The following is a 19,635-nucleotide window of genomic DNA, read 5'->3' as shown; positions in this document are numbered from 1 at the left end:
ATGCTGCCGATCCAGCCACAGCATATGTCGTGCTGGTTCACACCCGAAGTTGCCCTTCCTCAAGCGCCAGCGAAGGCGGCGGCTTCAGCGGGCTGTTGTATCGCTGCTGGACAAACACATTAATGTTCTTCCACATCAACTGCACGATGTTGCCCCAGCCCTGGTCCCTCTGCAGCGACTCCAAAGCCCCAATGCCGCGTGTGGACCGAATGTGGCGAGCCATGTGGCCGAGAAGTCGTGGGATCAGATCCAAGTGCATCTCCTCGATCAGGTGCAGCAGGTAGTCAAAGAATTCCTGGATATCGGCTTCCCTTGGCGAGCCGTCGCTGTCGATCCAGTTGTCGAGATGGCAGTAGAGCTCGCGAGCTGACGATATACCCTTGAAGACTGGCACCGGGCCGAATCCCGAGAACTGCGTGATTTTGATTTGCTGGATGGAGGCGACCGGGCTTGGTGCCATCGGAGGAGACAGCGGACGTTTGGGCTCGCTTCGCCGTCGCTGCGATTGCTGCTGTTGTTGTGGAGGCTGTTGCTTCTTGGTGACCGTGAGCTCGCTGCGGATAGCCTCAGGGAGCAGCTGGAGCACACCCGGGTCGATCTGAGACTCGGACGGCACCAGCTGGCTCATCGAGAGTTCTTTGGTATGGGCCAGCCGGTGCTTTTGGGTATCTTGTGCAGGGCCATCCTCCAGCGCACCAGCAATTTCGTCGCGCAGGCTCTGGGGCAGACACTTCCACGTCTCGGGATCGACATCGATGCCCTTTGGGACACTCGGACCAACAGGAGCGTGCTCGGTACTGAGCAGAGTGTCCAAGCCCACTGGTTTCCTGGAGCTGGTGCCAACCGGCGGTTGTTGCAGCTTGGTTCGTTTGGCAGGGGGCAGTCCTTCGGGCTCGCGGCGAGGTCGAGGCTTGGGTCTCGCAAGTGGGGCACGATCGATCGCCGACCGAATCGCAAGCGAGACAGGGGCGTTTGGAATCGGGGCTGGGGGCACTGCTCCCGCTTGAGAAAGCTCTTCTGCCGGGTGCATATTCGGTGGCCCTGCCGCTGTTACTGCCGCTGCTACTGCTGGTGGAGGTGGGAGCGAGTGTTGTCTTGGTGGTCGGTCTGATGAACCCTTGCTGTCTTTGATTGAGCCAAGACGCTCCAAAAAGGCAGCCTTGCTCTGCTTCTCGGACGACAGGTGGCCCGAGACGATCTTGGATACATGGATGCCCACTCCGCGGATCTCGTCCACCTGGATGCAGATCTGTGTGAGGAGTTCCCACGCCACCTTGAAGATTTCGTCGCCGGTGCGGATCCAGCCAGGGCAGGTCGTGGACTTGCATATGTTTTCTGGTTGAGGAGACAGGAACGCACATCCGCTGGGTTACCACAATTGCTCGGCGGGCAAGCATGGGCCACCTCTCGCTTCATGCCCATGCCCGGTGCACTGCCGAGTGCGTCTCGAGTACTCTGTCGCAGTGCGCGATCGAGCGGCTGCAGGATCTACCCACCACATGGCCCGTGGCCGAGCAGCTTTGGCGGCTCCCCTTCGTACTGCCGCTTCTTGATGAGCAGCTGTATGTGCCGGCCCTTGTACTGGCCCGACTGCATGCGCTTTGCAACTTCCTCGGAGAGCTCCTTGAAGAACTGGCGGACCTGGCCAATGTCGGCGAAGCGCACGCCCCAGGTCACATCGGCGCCGACGCTCTGCCGGGGTTTGTTCTCGAGCGCACGAGGATCGATACCACGAGCATACTCGTTCAGCGTTTGCGCCAGCCGGGCATCCAGCACCGACGCAACATCGCGCGGCTTGGTCCGAACATCAATGCACTTGGCGATGCCGCGGGGTGCGAGGATGGCTGCTGTGGCACTGCCTATCCCAGGGAGATCGCCAATGTCGAGCTGGTCCAGGATCTCCTGGCAGTTGTCCTCGAATATGGCAAAGACGCCGTCGGGCTTGGCCTTCTTGGTTGCGATGCGGGCCAGGAGGATATTGGGGCCGATCCCGATGCTGGCGACGCATCCGGTCTCGAGTTTGACCCTGGCCCGGATGCGTTCGGCGATCTCGATCTCTTGGCCGAGTCTGCGCTGGGAAACAGCGTGCGAGACGTCGACCAGGGCCTCGTCGCAGCTGACGGCCTGCACGAAGCAACCAAACTCCATCAGGATGCCGTAGAGCTGCTGGGAGATGCGCTCGTACTTTGCAAACTCGTATGGCAGCACCTTGAGATCGGGACACCTCTCCCTGGCCTTGCCGACTCGCATGCCGTTCGAGACACCCGAGCGGCGCGCAACGTAGTTGCAGGAGGCAATCTCCGAGGTCGACACGGCTGCAGGGCTTTCGGTTTGGGTATGGGCAATGGCGACGGGGCAGTCCGCCAGTTCGGGCCGCGTCGTCAGGGCGACCGAGGCGAAGAAGCAGTCCATATCCACATGCATGATGGTGCGGACGGTTTCCTTCGACAGATGGCGGTTGGAGCTGGAGCCGCCGGAGCTGGAGCTGGAGCCGGACTGGGCAGTGACCTTGAGTAGCTTGTCGCGCAGGTCGGCCTTCCAGATGCTCAGAAAGTGCAGCCTGGAGCTGGTAAAGTAGCGCTCGAGGAAGCCTGGTGCCGTGCAGATGTTGGAGCGAACCCATTCCGAGTTCATGTCGAGCTCGCGGCGCACCGGAGCAGGCATGTTCGGGATGGGTCTGGCAGGCAAAGAGTGCATTGCCGGCCGTCCTGGGCCTACTGCTGCTTCTGGTGGCTGCGGGATGGATGGCCCTGCGTTTGTGGGCAACTGGAGTGCATGCTCTGCATGCGATCGGGCCATGGCGGCGATGGAAGTGGCCGATCTGAAGCGATGGGATGAGCCGGGCAAATGGATGAACAGAGCGGATGGACGATGGTTATCGTGCGCGGCCGATGCGATGCTGCGAAGTTGGCCGATGTGCCCACGACAGGGACGATCTGGATCTGCTCGGTGGGTGTTGTGGGTGCGACGGGCGAGACGCCTTCTGCCAGATCCAGGAAAGCCAGCGCCGATCTGCACTTGGTCCTGCATCGCACTCGCCGTCGACTTGGCTCTGCATCGCACTCGCCTCCGACTTTGATCGCTCTACGCAAGCATGCCCAAAATCATCAGGTGCCCCAGGAGATCGCATCGAGCATATCGTCTCGGAGAGAACAGCTCGCTCCCGCGCTGCAGACAAAACCATGCAACTCACGCTCGGCGTTTTTCTGCGATCCCGCACCGCCCACAGCTCAAGCATCATCTCGGCCTCAGACCACCAAAATGAAAAGCCGCTGCATGTCTACTACTGCATATGCGGCGAATACGTGCTCATCATTGGTACGGATCCTGTCGATCTGCTCTTGGGCTCGATTGGGTGGCTCGGAGGGCCGCATTCGTGGTTGCTGATGCAGGCTCGTCTCTCCACTCTGATCATCGTGCTCAGACAAGGAGATCGACTATCTCCCCAAGAGGCCGACGGATCGGTCGTACGTGCTGACGAACAAACGGGTCTTCCGATTCAATACCGTCGACGGGCCCACTGTGGTGATCAAGAGGTATGGCCCTGTCTCGCCGCGATCACATTCCGCAGCGGCTGTCTCTGGGTTTGTCCAGTCCGCCGGCATCTTGGACCACGACGGCGAAGTATCCACCGGCCAGCCAACCAACCCATGTGTATCCATCCATTCTCTATCTCTTAGGCCCTCGGGCTTCGAGAAGCAGTGCCGCCGTCACTGCCCACGATGCCAGCTTCCGATCGCGTATCACCAGAACGGAGAAAACCAATACCTGATCGACGGCTCGGTCACCCTGGAACAGGGCGGGATCCCCGAGGGGCTCGGCGAGCATCTTGGCAAGCAGCTCGAAGCCCAGCTTGAGAGCCAGCTCGAGAATCAGCCCGAGGTCGATCCCAGCCGAGCATGATCGTCCCGACCTTCTCCGCATTGCTCGGACGATATCAAGTTCAAGATCGAGCGCGATCTGATCACTTCGACGAGGCCGTATGGCTTCTGTAATGCCTGACGTACCGTCCTGGGACAGGCGGAAACAGAGCGGCTGCACCGACCAAATCGACCAATCGACCATATCGACCATATCGACCATATCGACCAAATCGACCGCAGGACGAAGCCGAGCCGCAATGCGGCACTGCTGCTCCGACGCCCCTCGCTTTTTGTTTCGGCCGGGATTGGCGACGTTGCGCCATATCTCGCCCAGGCCATCCTCTGGCATCTGCGCCCAGCGAGACCAATACATGGGCTCGTTTTGCATGTTATTCCGGCGTTGGGGTCTTGCCAGCAAACAGCGGATCTGTTGGATCGGCTGGTTCGAGCCTGCTTTTTTCTTTTTGGCTGCGTCGGTCGCGCACCTTTTTTTCGCGGCCGCGATGGTCGACCTGGATGCTGTCCCTCCGCGATCTCGCACCAGCCTCCACCGTCCGAGCCGAGCATCCCAAATCCAGATCCCAAATCCAGATCCCAAATCCAGATCCCAAATCTAGATCCCAAATCCAGATACCACCCCGGTCTCTCCGCATACGTATCCAGAGCAGCAGAGCATCATCAGAATGGAGGGCAAGCACAAGACCCCAGTCCCGCCCATCGAGCCGGCGACATTCGACGACTTTTCAAAGTCCTTTTTTGCATCGCTGGTGCAGTGCACCAAAGCCGCACAGTTCCTCAAGGCCGAGGAGCTGCCCTTCTACAAGGCCAACTCGAGCGAGTTTGCGACGTCGCTCGAGCACACCTCCGAGAGCGTTCTGTCGCTCTGCAACCGGCTGATGCGCCATGCCTCCAAGGGGTTCGGTGTCGACTCCTCCGGCAGCGACCTCGTTGGCGTTGGGTTCGAGGATGTGGACGACATGGTCGATCGCTTCGACGCCGTCGTGGATGTGGTCGACAATCTGCTGGAGAAAGCCGTGAGTACACCCGAGCGAGCGAATGGACGGGCAGGGACTTGTTGTTCCATTGGGATGAATGCACACGACCGATGATCCGCTCGCAGACCTCATGGTCGTCGATGCGTCTGCCCAATGCAAAAGGGCATGGTTGTCGATGAGACTGCTGGATCCAGTGGGATATGGCCGTCGTCGTCTTGCCAGCGACAGCATGTGGAAGCGTTCGACGGATGGATTCTGGCTGCCGAGGCACCGCACTGCCTTTCCATCTACTTTGCTTGTCCGACCCTGCTCCCGCTCGCCGACTCGCTCATCCACAAACTCGAACGTCTCGACTTCATTCCATCGCCGCGCTCCTTCTGCTGCGACTCGCGTGCTCAGGACGTCTGCTTTGATGAGGTCCTTGGCACAGCCGGGCAGCGAGGAGCCGCCAGCGTGCCCACACAGAGCTCGCCAATGGTGGTGCAGATGTCCGTGGGCGGATCCAGGAACCAGAAGAAGGATGTCACCGTCGTGCACGCCCAAAACATTATCCGGCCACAGCTCAAGTTCGAGGATAAGATCGACAACTCGAACCGGCCGTTTGTGCGCAAGCTCGCCGTCAAACACAATGCGCTTCGGCCGCTGGACTATGGGCTGTCGTCGTCGGGGCTCATCTCGGATGAGATGGCGGCGCATCTCAAGTCGATGGGCATCACGGATGCGACCTCGGCCAAGTAAGTGTGCAAGAGTGCGGCGGTGGTGTGGGGCTAATCGAGCGCGAGAAGTGAATAGGCGCCAAGCGGGGATGTTGATCCATGCTGAGGCGATGCCGACCCGCCCGCATCTGGAGAGAAAGCAGCGCACAGTCGGCCTGGCTTCGGTGTCGCGGACTCGGGCCTCGCACGGATGCCGCCTGCCTGTCTCCCACGCTGCTGAAACTCACTCGTGGCCCGACTTCAGCCTGCCCCATCCATACCAGTACGAGATCGAAAACATCAGCTACCCCGAGCGCATGTTCAAGCAGTCGCCCGAGATTCTGTACTCGTCGCTGGACGAGACGCCGCTCACCTACATCGACACCAAGGAGCAGCTGATGGCGGCGCTTCCGATCATCGAGAGCGCGAGCGAGCTTGCCATCGATCTGGAGCACCACGACTACCGATCCTTCCAGGGATTTGTTTGTCTCATGCAGATCTCGACGCGGTCGGAGGACTTTATCATCGACACTCTTGCAGTCCGAAGCTACATGCACCTTCTCAACCAGGCCCTCAGCGACCCTCAGATCATCAAGGTGATGTATTTCCTCCTCTCGTGCATAGCCGTGGCTGACCCGCCATCTCATGGCATTGTTCAGCTCAGTGGCGGCGTCTGGTTGTATGGTGTTGTGCCGGATCCCGATACCCAATGCGGCTTTGCGCAGTATGCAATTGGCCGGCATCTCGGTCGCTGTCCCACGCACACCGACATGCTCACCGACATGCTCACCGACCCTGTCCCCGCTTTCAGGTGTTCCACGGCGCCGAGTCTGATATCATCTGGCTGCAGCGAGACTTTGGCGTCTACGTCGTGAATATGTTTGACACGTACCATGCGTCGCATCTGCTCGAGTGCAGTGCCCACAGTCTGGCGCACCTGCTCAAGACATACTGTGACGTCGCAACGGACAAGAAATACCAGCTGGCAGACTGGCGCATCAGGTACAGACGACACGCTAAAGCCATCGAGATAGCCCTCACGGCAGTGTCGCAAAATCAGATCTGCCACAAAGTCGGATGCTGTGTCGCAGCGTTGGATGCAGTGCACTACGAGCCTGGCGCGACCGTCCGAGGACGATGTAGTGATGCTGATTCTCTGTTGTCTGTTCTCTGTTCTCTGTTCTCTGTTCTCTGTTCTCTGTTCTCTGTTCTCTGTTCTCTGCTCCGCTGTTTTGCCGTGGTGCCCAGGCCCATCCCAGCAGAGATGCTCAAGTACGCGCGCATCGACACACATTACTTGCTGTACATCTACGACCGGATGCGCAACGAACTGATCGAGCAAGGCAACCCATCGACACACAACCTGATGCACGCTGTCCTGCAGCGCTCCAAGGTGACCTCGCTCAACCTCTATCAGAAGGAAATTTACGACTTTGAATCGGGTGAAGGACCTGGTGGCTGGCGCAAGCCCCTCGAGAGCTACGGATTCAGCATGAACGCCGAGCAGCTCGCAGTCTTCAAGGCCGTCCACGCATGGCGAGACCACACCGCCCGCGAAGAGGACGAATCGACCCGATACGTGTGTCCGATGCACATGCTCTATGCGATCGCAGACCGCATGCCCACGGACTCGGCGGGGGTGCTGTCGTGCTGCAACCCCGTCCCGCCGCTGGTGCGCATGTACGCCAGCGACATTGCACTGCTGATCGAGCGCACACGCACCGAGGCGCGAATGACGATGGAGCTGCGGGAGAAGGAGCTGGCCCGACTCAAAAATGACCTGGCGCTGCGCGAGAAGGAGTACGAGGAGCGCAAGCGTCGCGGGCCCGTGCACACTCGGTTCTCGGATGGCAAGGAGGACGAGGATGCTGCGACTGACGAAGGCAAGGGTGCCGTGGGATCTGCCAAGAAGGGTGCGGCAATCAAGCCCAAGGGCACTCCCGCGCCCAAAGCCGGAGCCGGAGTTGCACCCATGCACAAAGACGATGCTTGCCAGTCGGACCGTCTGGGTGACTTTGGCAGTGGCCGGCCTCGTATCGCCATCGCGGAGATCAAGGTCAAGTCGCTTCGGGCCGACTTTGGCAGCCTGGAGGCCGGAGTTGCGATCGTCAAGAACAACAAGAAGGCCCAGGCAAAATCGGAGAGCATCCGGTCGAGCTTATATCTCATCTCGCCAGGCATCGAGCTGCTGAAACGGGAGCAAGAGGCGCTCCAAGGATCCGACGAGGCCACTGGCGATGCTGCAGAGGAGCCCGTCGAGGACAAGCCCGCCCCGAAACTGACCAAGAAGGATATCGAGAGCCAGGTCGCGGAGACCAAGTCGATCCTGTCGCAAAAGCACACGCCGATCATCATGTCGGAGATCAAGAAGGAGCGCAGCACATCCAATCCCAAGGGAGGCTCGGCGAGAAAGGATGGCGTCGTCAAGCTCGAGCAGGACGGTGTGGTCAAGTTCGATCAGGACGATAACGGCAACGACCTTCCCGACGATACCAAGACTGGCTCGTCGGCGGCAAAGGGCAAGAAGAAGGCAGCGACTAGCGATACACCACAGCCAGCAGCGTTCGACTACAGCCAGCAGAACAGCTCGATCCACGATCTCTTCCAGGCCAACAAACCGAATGTGCGCAAGCGGCGAGATACCGAGGACGGAGCCGATGTAGGACCGGCCAAGAAGTCAGCGACCGCCAAGAGCGAGGTGTTCGACCCGTATTCTGTCGTTGATGAGAAGCCTGAGGTGAGCCAGCGAGCATGTGGGTGGGCGGTGTTGTGTGTGTATGTGATGTGGATTGAATGTGGATGCGAGCGGTGTGATGTGGATTGAATGGTGCTGCGGTAAGATAGGGAACGATACGGCCGCGAGTGACCCCAGGGGCCAGGCCAGCAGAGTTCCGACGAGCTGTCCGGGCACGCTGGCCTGATAGGGAAGCACTCTGACTGGATGGAAAGCAAGCAGCTCGGCGATAGGAGCGCATTTTGGTTGGATATGGGGCTGAGGCCGGCGGCGAGTGCGGCTGCGGTTGCGTGGGAAACGGCTGGCGATTGTGGTGGCGATGGGCACTCACGGACATGCACATGCATATGCTTCTGGCTTTGGCGCACGACCACAGCTCCTGAAGAAAGACGTGCGGGGGTCGCTCAAGCCCAAGTCCGGAATCAAGTCGATGACATACAAGAAGTAAGCCGTGCAGCCAGTGCGTGCCGCGAGCGACCGATCGAAAGCACTCGTCTGCCCACAAGGCTCTGGGAAGACATGAGGGTGGGCTGCGTGTCCCCGTTCCCCAGCGGCGCTGGTGGTGGACGTGCAGGGACAGCAGCAGCCACGCAGGGGGCCACGAGCCCTGTGGCTAGACAAGAAGCGGCAGCAGCAGCAGTAGCAGCAGCAGTAGCAGCTGGAATAGACAAGCCGAATTGGGCTGAATGGGTTGAATGGCCTGCTCCACGACAACCCCGACTCGCGATCATGTGCAGAGTGCCGCCGGAGCAACCAAGCCAGATCCGAGGCCGGCAGGGAAGGCAAAGACCGAGGACGGGAAAGCCGCCGGGAGGAGATAGGCATGAGGGCATGAGGGGGCATGTGAAAGACAGCGGGCCGGTGTGCGGTGCGATTAACGGCCGGCCGGCCGACCAGCCGGGCCAGCGACGGAATCGGTGTTGATCGCGGTGGGCGCCGTGGCGGATCGGGATGGACAGGGACCGGCCGATTGTGGACGACAATGGGCTGGATGCGAGCAGGACAGCCGGAAGAAGGACGGGTGCACATGCGGTGCAGCCACAGTGGACAGCGATAGAGTGGCGACGGGATCGGCCAGCAGATACAGCGGCAACAGTCACAGCGGATCGAGCCGTTATCTCGCAGATAGAGCCACGTGCGGCGGGTCGCGCGGGCGATGCCACAGTTGTGCGCTGATACGCCAGAGATATCGCCTGTGGGCGAGCGGGTCGCTGGGGGTGGTGCGGACGACCAAGCAGGCGAGCGAGAGACGGATTAAGACTGGGGGCACTGCCGGGCTGGCAAACAAGTGCGCTCGATATTTGCACGGCGCTGCCGAGACCAGAGCAGCAGCAGTAGCAGCAGTAACAGCAGCAGCAGCAGCAGCAGCAGCAGCAACAGCATCAACGAGCCGACATCGATCTGCGGGGTTCAAACTCGGAGTTGATATCTCGTATCCAATTCAATCCCAATATCCGATTCAATAGCAATATCCAATTCAATACCAACATCCAATTCAATCGCAATATCCGATAACCGATATTCGATTGCCACAGCCAATTCACACTCAATACACAACAGCAACAACAGCAACAACAGCAACAGAAACAACAGCAACAGAAACAGCACCGACACACACACACGCCCGGCCGTCTTATACCTTCTTGCCCGCCCGCCGGTCTCCATAGTCCCACCGCCCACGGCCCGCTTGCATCGCCCGGCTCTCGCCGAAATCTGCCCTCTGCACCCGGTGTGCCCCTCGTCTGCCCGAGTGGTTATCCCCGCTCTCCCTCTCCTCCCATCCTCGCGCCGGCGACCCTCTGCTTCTTGAGGCTCTGCGGCTCGCCCAGTACCTGCAGCAACCACCGGCCCTGGGCACAGACTCCTGTGGGTAACGGAGTCGAGTGGGCCATCGCTTTGCCCTTCCGCTGTCACCGTCGCTGGACGGGGTCCGTTGGGCGTCTTGTTGCTGCCGAGCAGCAAATGGTGATAGTGCTGATAGCGCTGATAGTGCTGATAGGGCTGATGGTGGGAGTGAGAGCAGAGGCACTGTGCTGCGTCGCATTGGACTGCATTGCATTGCATTGCATTGCATTGGATTGTATCTTCTGCTGTTGCTCCTTTGTTAGTACTTTGTTTTGCGACCGGGCTTCTGCCTTGCCCACGCATCTACCTCTCATAGCGAGGATAGTCCTTGGTGTTGGGGGGGGGCCTGTGCATTCAGCCATCCCATGCCGGGGGTGGGCTGCGTCGACAGCACGCACTTTTCCATCCCGTTTGTCGTTTGCTGACTGTCGCTGATCGCTTTTGCGGACAGAGCCATCCGTTCTCTCGCTTTGTCTGTGCCTTGCCTCTATTTTCTTTGGATATCGCCTCTCGCCACCGCTCCAGGCAGGTTTGTGGCTGGCACCTCACTTACACACCGATTGGCTTGATCATTGTCGTTGGCACCGCAGGCTGTATCCAGTGCAAATACCGTTGCTCCCCTCAAGCCCTGTTTTCAAAGTATCTTATCTCCGGCTCGAGCTTGAACATCGTGGACGGTCGAATGGTAAGGGTTGCTATTGAGTGAGTGTCATTGAGTGCTATTGGGGCTGCCGGCTGGAGTATATCTTTGTTTTCCCCCGTCAAAGATATGCAACTTGCGCTGGTTTGTGGTCGGCGGTGCGGATATCTGCGGACGCCGTCGATGTTTCTGGGCTGCTTTTGCCATGGACAGCGGACTTTGCCATGATCAGACAGTCGCCACCGGGCATTGGCTGTCTGCCGATCGGCCGATCGCCGGGATCGCCTTTGCCGCCATCTGGACTCTCCATCGGCGATACCAGCCCTTCGTCGTCGGTATCGATCATTCGCCATCGATAATAACCCTTCCGTATCCACCCGACTCTTGACCTGCCCATCATCACCGTCCGCCCGGCCTTCCATCCATCTCCAACCCCGATCGCCCGTCGCCCATCGCACATCGCCCATCGCCCATCGCACATCGCCCATCGCCCATCGCACATCGCCGTTGCGGACCCATGTCCTCGCCTCGTCTGCTCTTGCCGCTGCCGTCCTCGTCTTCAGGATCCACAGGCACCCATCCTCTTCTAGCCTCCACTATCGTTTTTCTCTGCACTACCTCCACCCGCATCGCCCATCGATCCTGCCGAGCTGAGCTCTGAGCCCCCTCCAAGTAACCCGATCGCCTCTGCCTTTGCCTCTGCTTTTGCCTCTGCTTTTGCATCACGCATCGCTCTCGCCGCTCCACGCTCCTATCACCAACAGTCCTCTCACATTCCCGGCCATCCTCTGCTTGCTCGTTTCCTCGTGTTTTTCCTCGTGCCTCTAGACTTGCAACCGCAGCTCCCTTCCCTTGCCCTGAACCCGCTCATCATCCGACCCAACCCCGCCATAAACATCACCCAGCCCAGCAATCACCCAGCCACCCTCTCACCGACGATCAACTCCTCCACCTCGATTCCGAGTCCGACTCTGAATACCAGCTCGATCCCGATCTGTGTCCTCGGAACAAACCTTCCCACTCTGGTTGGCTCTGTTCTTTCTTGCGACCTGGACTCTGCGTGACCGTCCTCCTCCGACCTTGTCCCCTGCATCAGCAAGCACCCGCTCTGGCATCTGTTGCAACCCATCCACCGCCATCCTGCGGCACCAAACCCCTGGCCCTGCCGACATGACCCCTCCAGCCACCGCAACAGCCGACGCTACCGCAGTCGCGGGCTCGACAAAAGCATGTCTGGCGTGCCAAAAGGCACATGTCACCTGCAACGGATGTAAGTGCTGCGGGCCCTATGTGTCTCCTCCTTCTGGATGATCTCCATCGGCTTCATCGTCGCGGCCGTTATCGGTGTCTTCTTGGAACTCTCCGTATGCATGGCGTCGACCGCCATCGTCGCTGTCGCTCTCAGCACACTCGGTGCAGCCCACAGAGCTGTATGGCATCCTCTTCGACTCGCTCGAGTGATTTTGGCTTCATCACTCTGGCTCGTCACCCCGTTGCAACCGCAGACTCCGCCGCGACTTACACCATGGAGTCGTATTAATCCATTTGCACCAATCTGTCCTCAACAATGTCAACTTCACTCGTCTATGGCCGTGTCTTCAGTGCGCCCGTGCTCTCGCTGCATCAAGCGCGACCAGCAAGACACCTGTGTCGATGGCAGCCGCAAAAAGTCAAAGTATCTCGAGCCCGACCCGAGACCAAGAGTCCAAAGCAGGGCCGCCGCCAGTGAGTACTCGGATGCCGAGCCGACCTGTAGGATCCCAGGGGGCCGTTTTCAATCGAAAGCATGTCAGCAACGCCAACTTATCATCCATCTATGGCTCTCGCCATCGTTGTTTCCAGATACCGGCTCAACTTCGACCCATCCCACTCTTGTGCTGCCGCCTGCTCTCACCTATCCCGAGCCCAACACCCAGGTTCTGATCGGAGCCTCACCGGATCTGTCGATTCGAAGCTTTGAGCCATCGCATCACTTTGGCTCCGAGATCGTCAATCTGGAATACGCCATCCTCTCCAATATGCTGTTTTCCAGTGGCAGCACGGGGCTCCACGCACCCGAGGTGATCCTGCCCAACGCCAGTCTATACTCACCAAGCAGCGCTTCGCTCTCGGACATGTCTCAGCCGCCGCTGTCACATCCGCCATCGTCGTCGGTGGCCATCTTGGCCAGCCCAGCGCTTGCAGGGCCGTCGACAGGCATGGCCGCGCATGCGTCAATACCAAGTTTGTACCCAGTGTCGTCCTCCTCCATGGCCTCCACAACCATCCCAGCGCCGTCGGTATCTTCGGCTGCGTCGATCGTACCCGACGGCTACTTCAGCGATGGCGACCGGCTAAGACGAGTTTCGCCGCACTACCGGCTGCCCGAATCCTCGGCGCCGCAACGGCCGTCCCCGTCGATGAGGTCGTCCTCTGGCCAGAAGGATGACACCATCTCGCTGCCTTCGCCGCCATCTTCGTCCACAACGAGTCTTCAGCAACAACATCTTCAGCCGCAACCGCCGCCGCAACAGCATCAGCACCAGCATCAGCATCAGCCGCAGCATCACCAGCACCAGCACCACCAAGGAAAAGACGCCGCCCACCGACCTGGCGACAGCCGGATGACGATCGAAGACATCTACGGCGGCGTGTCGAAGCCATACGACTATCGCGAAGGGTTTCATTACCTGGTGAACTATGTGACAAACAGGTGAGCATGTGCGTGCGTGCGGTGCGGTGCGTCACCACCGATTCTCGTGGAATTATCCAGAAACGAATTGCCAACAATCTGATGCTAATCATACAACTGACACTACTCTTGGGCGTGGGATGGATGAGCAGAATGGAAAAGGACGACATCATCCGAATCTGCAAGTCTGTCGGTTTGTTTCGGCCGAGTTTCATGGCCCAGATCATGCATCTCTCCGAGAAGGACCTGATCTTTATGGAGCAATGCTTCCAGCGCGTAGTGATGGTGAGCCAGTCCGTCAAAGGCTTGATTGTCGTTGTAGTTGATGAAAGGGGGGGGGGAAACGAGGGTCGGGATGATGAGTGTGTCTTGCAAGTGCGCTGCTGTCTTGAGGTGTGCGTGTCCCCTATTCCGCCGATCCCCTCACTCACGCACTCACTCATTCGGTTTGGGCATTGTAGGAGTTTGAGCAGCTCATCGGGTTCTCAGGCACGCCCACGGTGGTCTGGCGACGGACGGGCGAGATTGCGCTCGTGGGCAAGGAGTTCTCGCTGCTGACGCAGTGGTCGCGAGAGCAGCTTCTGGCTTCCAAGACATACATCTACGAGCTCATGGACAACCCCTCGGCCGTCGAGTACTGGGAAAAGTTCAGCCTGATTGCCTTTGACAACTCGCAGCAATCTGTCATGACAACCTGCAACTTGGTCTCGCCCATGAACGTCGTCGTGCCGTGCGCTTTCTGCTTCACGATCAAGCGAGATATCTTTGATGTCCCGCTCGCGATCGTGGGCAACTTTTTGCCACTGTGAGTAACTTGGCTGCACGCCTCCCTCTCTTTGTCGCTGTGAGCGAGCAACTGCCATGTCAGCTGCTTTATCGCATGGTCACCCACATCTGCCCTCTGCCGACCCCCTCGCCATCTCCTTCGGATCCCGCTCGTTGTCTCCGACTTGACCTCTCATCCAACGCCTTTATTTGTTTCCATCCACAGCTTCAACCACTGAACCAAAGGACAGATGCGATTCGGGGTCTGCCCTGCTTTGGTGTCAGCCCCGGCTGCCTATCTGCTTGCTTTCCTGTTTGCCTGTTTGCCTGTCTGCCTGTCTGCCTGCGACTTGACGTATCTCAAAATCTGGGGCTCTGCCCGTCCACCCACCCGCCGGGCTGCTTTTTTGTATATCGTTATTTGCCTTTTGCTTTCATCTTGTTGCGTTTTTTTTTTTTTTGAAGCTGGAATTTCATCATTCACGTCCGAGGGGATGGAGACATTGCATGCTGGCTGGCCGCAACAGCATTCCTTCCGCCATCCCCTTTTCTTCTTCTCTTCCCTTGCTTTGCTTTGATATGCTTTGGTATGCTTTGCTTTGATATGCTTTGCTTTGATTTGATTTGATTTGTTTGATTTGCTCTCCCATCTGACTGTGTGCCGCTTGCATGTGCAACAGCCGATGTGGCGGACCATCCACCTGTCCATTTCTTCATCAACCCATTGTTTCATCTCCCCCCCACTTTCTCTCCCCAACCACATCCCCAATTTGTCCTCCCTTCTATCGAACACCTGTATGCGCCGCGCTCCTCGGCTCTCCTCTGCCTCGGTGACTTTGCCTGCACTTCTGGCAATACAACATGCTTGCATCATCACCGCAGATAAAATGAGCTTCATCCTTTCCATCTTACCTTTTGTTCGAGTTGACGTGTGGTCCGATGGTTGCTTGTGACGACAGTTCAAACCGACATGGTCTCCTCCCCATGTGAACAAGATCTTCCAAGCTACGACCACATCGCAATCCATGCGCTGGGTTGCAAGTCCTTGATGGCGGCCAAGCGAATACAGCCCGTTGATCCAGCACAGGACTGTTCGTTCGGTGGATAGAGTATATTAGGTCCAAAAAGGGAGGGGGATCAAAAACGGGCTCAGCGAGTGAGGGAAAGAAAGAATATGGGATGGATGTGGGAGACAGCATGTTCGCTCGGTGGCATTGGTGGCATTGGTGGCATTGGTGGCATGGAGTGGCTGATGATACGGGCTATAGCGAGACTGCCGTGTCGCGTTCATGCATGCATCCCATCGTATTTGTCCAAGAGAGGGCGAGGAGGTAGCAGCACTCAGACGTTGCTGCTTAGAAGCCGAAAATGCCTCGGAGGGAGAATCCGAGTTTGCCCTTGAAAGCGCAAGCAGAAAAGAACAGTGACGGCAATGAGCCAACCTGACGACAATCGGCCTGGCCAGCTCACACCCAAGGCCACTGCGCGACGAGCCTCTCTAGCATTCTCCTCCTCGAAGCTGCGACGGCTCGGTACCGAATGGCCGATCCAGCCGAATACTGCTGCCTCTGTTTCAGCGCACACGCACCCAGCCGTCCAGGATGGCCCACCTTTTGTCCAGCAGTACTGGACTGGCCAGGGATAGCGGTGGCGGACTCGAAGCGGCCAGAGTGCTCGATCGAGGACCGCAGCGAGCCCCCGTCGAGCGAGGCAGTGGGCAGCATGTCCACGGATTGTGCCGACATGGACGCAGGGGTCTGCAGCACCGAGTGGGTGGGCGAGCTCGCTGGGCTCGGTGACGAGGTTTCGCTGGCCCGATGGTGGGTGCAGTTCGGCGGGTGATGCGACTGGCGGGTCGAGGCGACTGAGACTCGGAGAACGTCCATGGCGAACAGCGGATGCAGATGGCGACGTGCAGATGGCGACGACGAAGATGGCAATGACGCCGATGGCGGCGATGGAGGGCAGGGACGATGGAGGGCAGGGATGACGGGGCTGGTGCACGATGAGTTTTTCTGCCGCCGCTTGTGGGCGGCGACGGCGACGATTGGCCCGCGACGGCGCCATCGGATTGGCTGGCACGGACCAATCACAGCGCTCCATCTGCACTCGATCCAGCTCCATCTGCACTCGATCCATTCGATCCACTCGATCCATTCGATCCATTCGATCCACTCGAGAATCATCGTGACTTGGCGTGACTTGGCTTGGCTGTTCTGTTTCGTTCTGGAATGGACTGCACTGGAATGGACAGGTCGCTGCTGCTTGGAGCATGCTGGCTCGGTGTGTATCGGCAGAGACACCGCTCGCTCGATATTCTCAGACCGCAGACCGCAGACTACAGCGGCAGCCCGTCGTGCCATGCTCGACAGCACCAGAGTCCATCGACGGCGTCGCAGAGGCAAGCGGGGCACTCCCTTGGTCTCATACTGCACGCGCCCAAACGGACGGGATTGGCATTCGTGGGCGGCAGACTTGGGCTCCGCGACCATGTTGCGGGCCGCACTGGCCTTTGCTGCAGCGATGTGTGTCGACCAGACCGGCCTATTGGTGCGACCGGGCTGTCAACGCACGAATGCGGTGCAGACCACTCCCCGAGCGATTTCCCAACTCTGTCGCCTTGCGTGCTCGGGCTTGCTTTTGCCACTTCCATTCCAGGACGAGCGTCGCCGCTATCGCGCATCACGCTGGCCGTCCGCAGCCAGCACGACCGATGCCGGCTGGTCTTCCATGGCTGCTCTCGCAAGCACCTCGTCTGCCTGTTCCAGAATGTCAGTGTGGGCGTTCCCCGCGTTCCGTCTCGGTGCAGTGCGACCTCGGTGGCTGCTGGCGCCGTTGCTGCAAGGCCCACTGGCGGCATCGTTTGACTTTTCCCGCACCTGGTGTTCCTCTGATACCCCCCGCGCCACCGCCTCGTCCCCCAGTCATATGTCGACCCGCCTTGACCGGCGCGTATCCTTCGCCCACTATTGGCCAGAAATCGTCGTCCGCGACGCGTCCTCCCAGAGTCTGTGTCGCCAAAACCTTTCATCGCCATGCACTCCTCATGCCCGGCTTGCCTCCATCGCCACCAGCGCCATCGCCATCGCCCTATTTATTCCCCCCCTGCGTCCCCGGCCATCTTCGCCTGCATCAATGCTCCCGCCCACCTCTGCCTCCTCAGCCCGGCCTGGCTCTCAGTCTCGCTCTGCCAAACCATCCGCGCCATGTCTCTCGTGTATCGCCCAACCGATCTCCCTCTCAGGGAAAACCGCTGCAATCTGAAGCTCAAAGAGGTTGGTGTCGACCCAGCGGTCCGCTGAGTGGCAACCTCGCGAGACATGTCTGCAGCGAGGAGCCCAGGAGTGGGTCGGACCCGGGGCTGCATCGGAGAGGTTCTCCATCCGCTCCGTCCCAGCTTTGCGTCTGCACCCAGACAGCTCCTGACTCTGGCTCCTTCTGCACCCGTCCTGCAGCAACACAAGGCCCTCTTCCACACACCATACAGCTGCTGCCTGAGTAGTCTGCTGGATGAATTCGACCTGTTTATGAAGCACCCGCCCGCGAGCCTCGCTGCCGTCCGGGAGACAGAAGCAACCTCCTCGGCCGTAAGCCGCAAGGACAAGGCCAAATCTGCCGACTGGACCATCTGGGTCTCCCGCCCGGTCCTGGACAGGTTCCATCGTCTCAAGAAGCTCTCGGGCGCCACCAGCCATGCCGATTTTGTCGACATGCTCCTGAATATGCATGCAAAGAGCCCGTCCCAGGTCAGCACACCCCCTCAGTCGCCTGCCCATCACCGCCCCCGATCGATTCGGTGCAAGACCGCCCACTCCAAGACTCTGAGCAAGACGGAGCCGACCATCGAACCACAAACGTATGTATCTGCTCTTCTTGACCTAGCTATCACCCTGGCTGTGCTTAATTCAGTTGTTCCTCGCTCCGCACTTGCCACAGCTAACAGTCGATCCTCATCTTTCCTCACAGTCCCAGCATGGATGGGTCCAAGGAGTTTCGCGAGCTGATTACCCAGTTGGCTGAAGACATCGACTCTGGACTGGCTGCTCCCGATGACATCCTCCAAGTGACCCCGCCGGAGCCAGTCCCCCTCTACGTATATCCTGCGAACAACGTGCCCACAGCTCCACCCACGATGCAAAACATCATTTGCCCCCATGTCCCTACTTTCGTGGTGGATCCCCCGACAATCTCCCCGGAACCCACAATGAATGTCTTTGACTGGGACAAGGCGCACAACAAAATGCTCCTGCAGCAGTTCGACAACAACTTTCTGTATCCATTCGACAATGACCGCTCGTGCCTGTCGCCGCAACAGCCCATGCAAGTGTTGCCAACCCCAAGCAGATCTCCCGTCGATGTTCTTCTGTTTCTCGAGTCGAATAGCAACGAGTACTACTTGACCTTGCCCAGCCATCAAGTCCTTATTAATACTCCCACTCTTCCTATGAATGAAGAGTTCCTCCAGTCCCTCGAAGTTAACAGGCCGAGCAATGGCTACATGGACGACAACCAACTCATCGAGCCATATGTCCTTGATCCGACCGAGCCGACTCCGGCGCTGCACTTCCCCGCTTTTGCTGCCGAGAATGATGCGATCCTGCCCGGTACTCCCTTCCCCTCCCTTCAAGCGCCTGAGGATATGGATTTCTTGGCGATCGACGAGTACCCCAAGACTCACAGCCAGCTCGACTGCAGCTTCACCGAAATACTCACCCTCCCCTCAAGTACCGTCCCAATGCCAAACAATCCGTTGAGCCACCCTCTCCAGGACCACTTCGATACCACCGAGTTTCCCGACTCTGCCCTCGTTGCCGACGATGCGTCGTTCCTTCCAGATCCCTTTGGTGCCAATTTCGAGCCTTTGTCACCGATAAACTATCAGGAATTGAGCGATTTCGAACAGAGCGACGCTGCCTTTTCGTCGCCGCTCTTCCATTCCCCATACTCAAATAGTCCCATCTAATTCCCTGACACCGCCTTCTCCCTCTGTATATATACACCCAACTAATTCTATCAACACGCTGTGATTCTACGATCGCCCAACAACCTAACTTGCGCACCGTTCGTTTCGTCTCGCCATCGGTCCGTCCGTGTGGGGTGTTGTCCTCTGTGTGTACATTGGGTTATTGCGCTGGCAGTGGCAAGGAGTATCAGATAGCTTGTTCCGCTGACCCGGCGGCTGTCTGCCACTTGGGGAGTTGAGTTACTCATCCAGATGCGCTTCCGTTGGAGATCTCGAGGCTCTGGCATCATGAGGAACCAGAAAGTCGCTGACAGTGTCGTCAATCAATCGGCCCTTCGGACAGGCAGTAAAGCCCCCGCCATTGCTTGCTTGGTGTGAGTGTTCCTGGCATAACCCATTCTTGCATCGGGCCGATCCTGCCCAGCGCTCGAGCTGGTTTGCTGTCCTGCCGGCTCAAACCCCCG

The 19,635-nt window shown here is 58.9% G+C and overlaps 7 protein-coding genes across 7 annotated transcripts; 4 read left to right on the top strand and 3 right to left on the bottom strand.

The window, feature by feature from the left end:
- Positions 1-37: 37 nt before the first annotated feature.
- On the bottom strand, positions 38-2,664 carry BJ171DRAFT_602251 (uncharacterized protein; the record flags this gene model as incomplete). The annotated part of the gene is made up of 3 exons (XM_053115142.1): positions 38-1,017; positions 1,117-1,335; positions 1,497-2,664. The coding sequence occupies 3 exons, from the start codon at positions 2,662-2,664 to the stop codon at positions 38-40; spliced, it is 2,367 nt and encodes a 788-aa protein (XP_052962927.1).
- A 430-nt stretch (positions 2,665-3,094) lies between these two features.
- Positions 3,095-3,903, top strand: BJ171DRAFT_585782 (uncharacterized protein; the record flags this gene model as incomplete). Its single annotated transcript, XM_053114381.1, has 4 exons — positions 3,095-3,111; positions 3,230-3,318; positions 3,425-3,536; positions 3,681-3,903. The coding sequence occupies 4 exons, from the start codon at positions 3,095-3,097 to the stop codon at positions 3,901-3,903; spliced, it is 441 nt and encodes a 146-aa protein (XP_052962926.1).
- Positions 3,904-4,546: 643 nt separating this feature from the next.
- BJ171DRAFT_428271 (ribonuclease H-like domain-containing protein) lies at positions 4,547-7,282 on the top strand (the record flags this gene model as incomplete). The annotated part of the gene is made up of 5 exons (XM_053107850.1): positions 4,547-4,897; positions 5,258-5,559; positions 5,819-6,149; positions 6,365-6,555; positions 6,802-7,282. Coding segments are annotated over 5 exons (1,656 nt in total), but the record flags the coding sequence as incomplete, so codon positions are not given.
- A 4,660-nt stretch (positions 7,283-11,942) lies between these two features.
- Positions 11,943-14,447, top strand: BJ171DRAFT_585780 (uncharacterized protein; the record flags this gene model as incomplete). Its single annotated transcript, XM_053114380.1, has 6 exons — positions 11,943-12,042; positions 12,375-12,524; positions 12,615-13,464; positions 13,596-13,728; positions 13,905-14,248; positions 14,435-14,447. The coding sequence occupies 6 exons, from the start codon at positions 11,943-11,945 to the stop codon at positions 14,445-14,447; spliced, it is 1,590 nt and encodes a 529-aa protein (XP_052962924.1).
- BJ171DRAFT_224722 (uncharacterized protein) lies at positions 14,401-15,856 on the bottom strand. The gene is made up of 3 exons (XM_053106524.1): positions 15,819-15,856; positions 15,121-15,605; positions 14,401-14,909 (listed from the first exon to the last, which is right to left on the bottom strand). Exons 2-3 carry the CDS (start codon positions 15,405-15,407, stop codon positions 14,504-14,506), a joined length of 693 nt encoding a protein of 230 aa, XP_052962923.1. The 5' UTR covers positions 15,408-15,605; positions 15,819-15,856; the 3' UTR covers positions 14,401-14,503.
- BJ171DRAFT_224710 (uncharacterized protein) lies at positions 15,393-16,182 on the bottom strand (the record flags this gene model as incomplete). The annotated part of the gene is made up of 2 exons (XM_053106523.1): positions 15,393-15,605; positions 15,819-16,182. Coding segments are annotated over 2 exons (420 nt in total), but the record flags the coding sequence as incomplete, so codon positions are not given.
- A 1,163-nt stretch (positions 16,183-17,345) lies between these two features.
- On the top strand, positions 17,346-19,259 carry BJ171DRAFT_520412 (uncharacterized protein). The gene is made up of 3 exons (XM_053112434.1): positions 17,346-17,483; positions 17,664-18,064; positions 18,175-19,259. The coding sequence occupies exons 1-3, from the start codon at positions 17,415-17,417 to the stop codon at positions 19,169-19,171; spliced, it is 1,467 nt and encodes a 488-aa protein (XP_052962921.1). The 5' UTR covers positions 17,346-17,414; the 3' UTR covers positions 19,172-19,259.
- Positions 19,260-19,635: the final 376 nt, after the last annotated feature.

Source organism: Polychytrium aggregatum, assembly GCF_025602895.1.
Source record: "Polychytrium aggregatum strain JEL109 chromosome Unknown BJ171scaffold_45, whole genome shotgun sequence".
Taxonomy (NCBI): Eukaryota; Fungi; Chytridiomycota; class Chytridiomycetes; order Polychytriales; genus Polychytrium; species Polychytrium aggregatum.
This window is presented reverse-complemented; position numbering and strand designations above follow the sequence as displayed.